The 8,966-nt window shown below is 43.2% G+C and overlaps 1 protein-coding gene across 6 annotated transcripts in view; it reads right to left on the bottom strand.

Moving 5' to 3' along the window:
* Positions 1 to 230: 230 nt before the first annotated feature.
* The window catches only part of MSANTD3 (Myb/SANT DNA binding domain containing 3), a 30,501-nt gene continuing 21,765 nt past the window's right edge, over positions 231 to 8,966 (bottom strand). For all 6 annotated transcript variants that reach the window (XM_005660297.4, XM_005660296.4, XM_003353591.6 and 3 more), the window contains exon 3: positions 231 to 6,008. In XM_005660297.4, coding sequence (XP_005660354.1) covers positions 5,599 to 6,008 — 410 coding nt within the window. In that variant the 3' untranslated portion in view covers positions 231 to 5,598. The remainder of the gene's footprint in view (positions 6,009 to 8,966) is intronic.

Below are 8,966 nucleotides of genomic sequence, written 5' to 3'. Positions count from 1 at the left end.
AATCACTCTTCTATAATTGACTCTCATTCTTAATGAACCAAAGGGATTTTTAAGGAAATGTATGTTGAAAATTTTCATACACACACACACACACACACAAATCACACTCTTACACCTGTTATGAACGTTTTCTATACTGGGTGTTCCTAAACCATGTATATGCAGGGTGCTTCCCCTACAGAGCAGCATCTCTACAGGTGGGCATTCATATCACAATGACAACAATAATGTTAAAATGCTTTACATCACTCTTTATTTCAAAAGTGCTTTACTAACATGGACTAATCTTCACAACATTCAAGGGAGGTAGATAAGTATTACACCACTTTCACAGATGGGGAAACTGAGGCAGAGACCAGTAAATTGTGTTGAAGGGCATAATATATGGCACGATTAGCAAAAGAATCTGTTGCAGTCGCGAGTCACTGTGACCTTCCACATGACTTCTGAGTCCCATTGCAAAAGTAGCAGATGCAGCATGGAAGCAGATGGTCGATATTTTGGCTAGTCTAAAGCTACACTTCACCTTGTTGATACCAAATGGTGGATATGCTGGTTTTTGGCAAGTATCTCCCTCACACACATTATCATGTAACTCAAACTCTAAACAGGAAAGAGCGGAAACTATTGTGGGTGCAGGAGGGGTTGGAGAAACAGGGTTGGGAAGGAGGAAGACAGGAGAGAAAATATGAATGATATCAAAGTAAGGGTGAGGAAGAACAAGAGGACCAGCTAGGAAGCAGCCCAACAACAAGGAAACCCCCAGCAGAAAAGAAATGTCATTCCACTTGAACAGCTCAGGCATTCAGAGATCCTATTAAAAGGGTAATTCTTAGCAATGACATTACAGAGCCACTCGTCATAGCTTTGCCAAATATAATTATCAGGTCCTTCTGACATTCCCAGGAGGCAGAGCCATTCCTTTCCCCTCGTCCAGACCCAGTGCTGATGTAATTGACCTGACACTGCAGAAGCTGTTGACAACTCAAATGCACTGCCCTGCCATGCCACCTCTCCTCTGTTTGCTTTTTTTCTTTAAAAAAAAAAAAAAAAAAAAAGCCAAGGTACTTTAAGTTTCTCCCGGAAAAATTCCTAAAATATTTCCTAATTTTTTTATGCATGATAAGGTACAATTCTCTGTTTGATATTTGTAAAGGGGCGGTAATAGGAATACATAAGAATTAACAGCCCCCCTCTGCCAGCACTCCTTTATATAACATGGCACACTTTACAAAAAATAGCCCTAAAATTTGTGGATGCCAACAAGAAAAGAACTGAAGCTCAATATGAAGAAATCCCGTTGACCCTTGAACAACAGGGGTTCGAACTGCACAGGTCCACAAACTTGAATTTTTTTCAATAAATGGGTACTTGAGCACTACACCATCCATAGTTGGTTGAATCCCCAGATGTGAAACTGCAGACATGAAGGGCTCACTGTAAATTTATATGGAGATTTTCCATAGCCTGGCGGGGGGAGGGGTTGGCACCTCTAGTCCCCCAGTTGTTAAGGGTCAGCTGTAATCTTTCCTGATCTTTCAAATGTGAAGCCATTCTAAGAGGTGGTGACTGACACATCACCAGCTGCAATGGAGGTGCTAATGGCAGAGGCAGAAGCAGCATCCAATGAGTGGGGTGACAAGCACCCAGCAGGGAGGGCTTAAAATGTCAGATGAACAGGTGGAAGAGGCAGCATAGGCAGCTGAAGAGGCAGAAGTCAGAGTAAAGAGGTGACAGCTAAAGACGAGATGGGAGGAGGTGCTGTTGTTTGAGGCTAGTGGGAGGCACTGCATTAGCTTGTGTCTAGGCCTCTCCTAGGACAGGTCAGCTAGAAATGCATTCTTTCTTTATTTCAATCAGTAGCATAATGCTTCCAGGCTTCTAGCTTTAAAACTTTACCCCTCGTCTCTATCCAGAGCAATCTGCTGCCAAGCCCAAATGATTCCACTTCTGCCAACGACCTGCACATTGGTCTCCCTTGTTTCTGCTAGCCTCCTCTAGTTCCTATCATCTCATCCTAACCAGGGCCAAACCCTCCTCCTGTCTCCTGGACCCCACTGTTTTCTAAATTCAGCTCCATCTTCTAATCTTCCTCCTGGAGCACAGTTTTATGTTACTGCCCAATTTGGAAATTCTCCCATTTTCTCCCAGTTATGTCACTCATGGTCTTGAATCGTCAACAGGACCCTGCATCTAGAAGTCCCTCTCCCTTCTGAATCTCCATCTACCAAAATACCAACTCTCAAGATTTGGCTCAAATGCCACCTCCAGGAGGCCTTCCTTCAAGCTTCTTTACTCTCTGCTCTGAGTAACAAATGCACTAGAAGACATGCACTGATGGCAGCTGTGTACAAGCCTTACCTCCCCAATGGGGCTGTGTCCATAATTTGGCAGGGTGGAAGATGGTGAACTGTGTCTTAATATTTATCAGTCAATTCTCTGCAACACCTACCGAGAAATGATTACTGCATTTACACCACAGGTAAGGAACTGCTCAAAAGTGGAATGAATTGAGATGTACTTGCTTCTGAGTGGAGGCAGTACAAATACCCTATAATGTGCTGTGGCTCTTAGGATAAAACAAATCCATGCTATAGCTTTGTGGGATGGGTTGGGGCAGGCAGGCAGGCTATTCATTTTCGAGCTGAGACCTAGGTCTGAGGTACTGCTTTGCCATTCACTATTGTTCAGCCTAATGCATGTGCTTCTTCTCTGAACATCATCTCCTCACTTTTGCAAGACCTCATAGGACTAAGGACCAAAAAAGACACATTTGTGAACTCTACTCCAGTGGTTCTCAATCCCAATTGTGTATCATCATCCCTTTCAAAGCTTTTAAAAAAGGCAGTGGACCATGCCCCAACCCAGCTAAACTGAATCAGAATCCCCTGCGAGAGGGACCCAAGGGACTAATTATTTATAAAATACTGTTTCTAATGCATAGCCAAGGTTGGAAACTGTTATAAACTCATAAATACCATTAACAGTAGAACAAGGTGCTTTAGCCTGCTGGTTTAATTATCCTTTATTTGTTCAGTTAGGAATTAGTTAGATGCTTTTATAGTTCCATTATGTGTGCGAGCATTTTTTTGTTGTTCTACATTGTTATTTGTGTGATTAGGTGGTAAATTCTGAGAGAGGCATAATATCAGGCACAATGCTATACACAATAATGTACCTACTGCAGTGGGGTTTTGTTTTTTGTTTTTTGGAGAATATGTAAAAACTTCACAGGATTCTCTAAAACCTTGCTACATAACTGTGGTGACCAGACAAGCAGAACCGGCATAACCTGGGAGCTTGTAGGAAGTGCACATTCTCAGGCCACACTCCAAAATCTGCATATTAAGATTTCCAGATGGATCGTAGGTGAAGCAAAGGCAAGCTTTTCTCAGTTCACATCTCTGTTGAGGACATGCCATTCCCTGCCCTAATCTGTCTCTCATAAATCAGTTAAGCTTGGGACTTTTTCTAGATGCCACTTCCCTTAAGGATCCATTTGGTAAAAACTAAATGAAGAAGACAAATCCTTACAAAAGGATTTGAAAGAAGACTAGTCTTTACAGGGTTTTTTAAAATAACTAGTTCCCTAGAGATATTTAAAATATGATCAGAGTATTTCCAGCAATGCATATGAGTTTCTATGTACTTCACTGAATTTACAGTCCCCAGGACCCCAAATTCCAAAATTACGAAAGGAAGGAAGTTTAGGCAATGAAGTGAACAATTTCTCCCTGTTGACCCATGCCCTCTGGACAACTGTGATGTCAGCCAACACTCATCCAAGACTACGCAGACCACATCATAGTCAAGGAGTTGTAGCAGATTCTGAACGTTATCTAGACCAATTCTTTTGTTTTATAGACAGGAAACACCATGGGCAAAGACTAAATGGAGTTAATCAAGGTCACGTAGCTACATGAGGAAGAGCCAAGCTCAGAATTCAAGCTCTGACTCCTAGTCCTACACTCCCTATATAGCCTCAGCCACACACACTCCTCCTTCCCCACCACATGGCCTTGAGATTTCATTCTCAGAAACTGCTGACTTGCCTTGGCACTTAAGTGTCACTTTGCTCTTCCAGCCACTGCTATGCCTAACTCCTAGTGTTTTAAACACTAGGTTACAGGAGAAGTTATATCACAGCTCAGTCAAAATATCCATTTATTAATCCATATTCCAAATATATTGGTAATGGATTTTGAAAAAGCTCAATGCTAACTGTGTAATGCAAGCTACGCAGCATTACTATTAGCTGGCACCAGGAACATGGTGAGGGAAGGACCTTTCCTTAGGTGGCTAAAGATTAAAAACAAGGACAGGGAGTTCCCGTCGTGGCGCAGTGGTTAACGAATCCGACTAGGAACCATGAGGTTGAGGGTTCGATCCTTGCCCTTGCTCAGTGGGTTAACGATCCGGCGTTGCCGTGAGCTGTGGTGTAGGTTGCAGACGTGGCTCGGATCCAGCGTTGCTGTGGCTCTGGCGTAGGCTGGTGGCTACAGCTCCGATTCAACCCCTAGCCTGGGAACCTCCATATGCCGTGAGAGCGGCCCAAGAAAATGGCAAAAAGACAAAAAAAAACAACAACAAGGACAACCATGAGTACAAAGCTGGGAGGAAACTACAGTGGGAAGACACAAACTGGAGCACACTGCGGGAGGCAGCACCTTTAAAAAACATACACAGTGTGACTATAAAATTGCAAGTCTTGTCTTTTAATAAAACAAGCATGACAGAATGTAGAACTCTAAGCAAATATTTCTCCCTCAAAGTAGTTACATCCTTAGTTCCAACAAAGCTACTCTTCTTTGAGGAAAGGAAGGCCCTTCAAAGGCAGTTTATGAGCCACCTCTTTCCACATATTGGGCTGTTTAAAAACAGAAAATTGACACTCAGAAGATGACACCGGGAGTTCCTGCTGTGCCGCAGTGGGATCAGCAGTGTCTCTGCAGCATCAGGACACAGGTTAAAGGATCCTGCGTTGCTGCAGCTACCACTTAGTGGCTTGGATCTGATCTCTGGCCTAGGAACTCCATATGCCGTGGGGAGGCCAAAAAAGAAGAAGAAGGAAAAAAAAAAAAACAGATGATATTGAGAAAACGAAGTGTGCCGCAGCTCTTGTGGAGGTTTCTGAAAGACCTCTAGCAAGTTCTGAGCAACAGCATCACCCCTGGAGAAACGCGTGTCCTCCCAGGATGGCCACTTTCAGTGGGAGGGCATTTGTTTGGATAGAAAAGGTCTGCTGTCTATTAAAAAAAAGCCCACAAAACCAGCCACACTCCTTTAGGGTCACACTTGCATCTGATTAAAAAAATACAACAATAACACTCACACATGGTTCTTGTATGAATTCTAATTAAGAGACATTACATTCAGAATGATAGCACTCATAGTGAAAATTTCAGAAGACGCTAACAGCTTCTTTGCCACTTAAGGGGTACATAGGGTGCAGCTGTTTACCTGAATGTATTCTTAAATAAGTGACTACTACCACTCTAATTTTCCTAGTTGTAGCTCTGTAACAGGTTACTGACCGCAGGTTCATGTTCCAGACTTTGTCAACACAGATTAATTACAAGAGAGCCACCCCCCACAGTCTCAGGGTGAATTGGGAAAGGGCCGGTTAAATGAAGAAACAGGCCATTCCTTGGTAAAAGTTTGTAGTTTTCTTTCCCAATACATCTTCTTTTTATTGAGAACTTCCATTTTTATCCTGTGTTCCTCCTCTGCCATCTCACACTCTCGCTCTATCTGCTGGATTTTGGCCACATGCACCTCATTCATTTGTATCAGCTGCAGTTGTAAGATGGACATTTGTTGATGGTGTTCTTCCTCATGCATCTTTTTTAAAGCACCTTCCTGAGAGGTTTTGCTCCTGTAGTTTTTAGTGGCTGTTATTCTGACAGCTGAACACGAGGGTTCAGGTTGAGAGGTCCCCTCACATACTGGAAAATGTATGAACTCTTTCTCATCATCGCACAGTTCTCTATTTGAAACAGCAAATGATTCTGAAAAACAGTAGCAGAAAACATGTTCAAAGATTTTACAGACAGAGAGTAAATCAATCCTATTTCAAATGACAGGGTACCCCATTACAGGATGATCTGAGATAGTATCTGCTCTGGTCTGCATGTCTACAGGTAACCTTGTCACACCTGACTTTTTTTTTCTTTTTAGGGCTGCATCTGCGGCATATGGAAGTTCCCAGGCTAGGGGTCAGAGCTGCAGCTGCTGGTCTAGGCCAGAACCACAGCAACACCAGATCTGAGCTGCATACGCCACAGCTTGGGACAATATGCGATCCTCAACCCACTGAGTGAGGCCAGGGATCAGACCTTCAGCCTCAAGGGCACTGTGCTGGGATCTTAACCCACTGAGCCACAAGAGGAACTCCCACACCTGACTTTTTAAAAACCCATAAGTCACAAACAATTTTCCCTTAAGAAATAATGCTAAAGGGTTTCATCATGTCATTTCTGGCACTGCAAATATGGGAACCGTGGTCAGAGACTGTGCTTATCAAGAACTGGTGACCTGGTTATGTTGATCTAAGTTCTGAAATGAAAGGTGCACAACTCCCAGTGAGCAGAAGACCATAATGCGAGGCCAGCAGTAGGTCTTTAGATGAAGTTTTTCTTCAGTCTGATCACCCTTTCTCAGTTTCTCCTTCAGCCACGAACACTTGTGTTCAATCTCCACAAGGGCACCATTGCTCTGGATCCTGGTCACAGGTCTTACCCCTCAGCCTGGGTAATCATCTTATAAAGGTTCATCCTTGAAAGAGGAGCCTACACTCCCTAACTTAACTCCCTCAGACTTCTCTTTAGTCTCCTCATCTGCCTGTTGCCTCTAGCACTGTCATCTGGAGTCAGTATTCAGATTCCAAGGACACTTTCCCATGCCCCTCTTATGTAACTTCTCTCTGACTTGACAATCCGTCTTGAAATGTCCTTCCTCTATTAGCTTCTGAACCACTGCTCTCTCCTAAGTTTTCTTCAGCCTCCTCTCTGATTGCTCTTTTCCAAGTCTCCTTTCAAGCTCACACTTCAATGTTCTCCTGGGGCACCTATCTTTAGCTCTGTTTTCAATCTACCCTAAGTACCCCTCATAATCTGGTTCTGACATTCCTTTATCTTTCTTGCCTTATACTCTTCAAAATACCCCGTGTACCTTCCAATCCTACCACAATCTTTAAAGATCATGCTTTTTTTTTTTTTTCCATAAATTCTGTCTCACTACTCCTTCAGCCTGAAATTGGCTCACTATTGGTCCCACTCTTCACTCAAACACACACTCTTACTCCAGTCCTACCTTTCTGCCTCCTCCTTAACCCCTACTTCATTCAGGATTGATGCCACTTGCTCTGTGAAACGTCAGCCCTCTCCTTTCTCTATACGTACTCTGCTGTTACAGCACTTACCACATTCTAGTGTTACTTGGGGATCACACCTTATTCATTTCTTTTATCCTTGGGCACCAATTATTTTGCATGGTACATAGTGAATGCCTAGTAAATATTTATTAGCTGAAGCTTTGAACGCAAGGGGAAAAGGGCTTCTGGATACAAAAGAATGCCATGTTTGTACTAGTATTTTTATAGGGCAATGATATGAGTATCAATTGGGGAGTTTCCATAAGGAAACCACTAACTCCACTAACCCGTGGAATCTTCTAGCAGTGACTCAAATGCCTTCTTGGGAAGCTTCATATTTCCAATAATGAGAATCATTTCCTTGGAGAAAAATAATATCAATTCATTAACAGAGTTGATTACATTATTATGTCCACTCCATTATTCCATAAGATGGGATGCCGGGAATGTTAATGGCTACAGGGGGAAACCTAACTCGTAATACTCTGTTAATAAAAGCAAAATGGCTACTGTTAAGATTATTTCACTCCAAGGGGTTAGGTAACAACCATAACTAGTCCCTAATTAAGAGGAAAGAAAAGGTGAAAATCTTACTTTTGAAAAAGAAGGTTAAAAGGACTTCTCTGTCATCCAGAGATAATGAAAATGTCTCCCTGGGAATCTGTCCCAACTCCAGCGGCTACAGCCTCAATTAAATGTGCTTCCTTCATGCTCTCACTGCCTCCTGAGCCTGCCTCTGGCAGAGCACTTGCGAAAACTGGCGGTGTGACTACCTTCCCATCAGGTCTCTCAATTCTTTGAAGACAGAGACTGCCTCTAATTCATCCTCCTGGAGAACCCTGCGCACAGCCCCATACACTGCTGGGCAGGTAAGAAATGCGTGCAGGATGAATTGGCTGCAGTGGGTCACATCCCTCTCAACACAGCACAACTCTGTAGAAAGAGCAGTGTTCTGAGTAGAGCCAAGGCACAGGACAAAGGAGTGGGAAAGGCTTAACACTGAGAATAGGGTCCCACAGATGTGATCAAATGCAAAGAGAATTACCTCATCCATTTCCTTTCTAGTCTCAGATCTGAAACTGTCTTCCTTGAAGACTGGATACATTAGATGTTTTTGGGGGGTACCTTTAGCCTATTTTCTCTTTGATTTCATTCCAGTGGATAGTTCTGGATACTCCTCTTGAGTCCTTAAATTCCTGCTCTCACAATACTACTCATCTCTCCCATTTATTTATTTATTTATTTTTTTTTTGCCATTTCTTGGGCCACTCTGGCGGCATATGGAGGTTCCCAGGCTAGGGGTCTAATCGCTGCTGTAGCTGACACCCTACACCAGAGCCACAGCAATGCGGGATCTGAGCCACGTCTGCAACCTACACCACAGCTCACGGCAACACTGGATCGTTAACCCACTGAGCAAGGCTAGGGATTGAACCCACCACCTCATGGTTCCTAGTCAGATTCGTTAACCACTGAGCCACGATGGGAACTCCTCTCCCAATTTTTAAATGCTCATTTTTATCTCGATATTTCTTGGCCCTAGGGGCTTTTTTTTTTTTTTTTTTTTTTTGCTTTTTAGGGCCGCACCTGCGGC

The sequence above is a fragment of the Sus scrofa genome, chromosome 1 (assembly GCF_054392235.1).
Source record: "Sus scrofa isolate SSC_HxYL_T2T_F1_AM1 chromosome 1, Sscrofa_HxYL_maternal_Yorkshire_Landrace_v2.0, whole genome shotgun sequence".
NCBI lineage: Eukaryota > Metazoa > Chordata > Mammalia > Artiodactyla > Suidae > Sus > Sus scrofa.
Note: the sequence above shows the minus strand (reverse complement) of the source record. Positions and strands in the feature narration are given on the sequence as shown.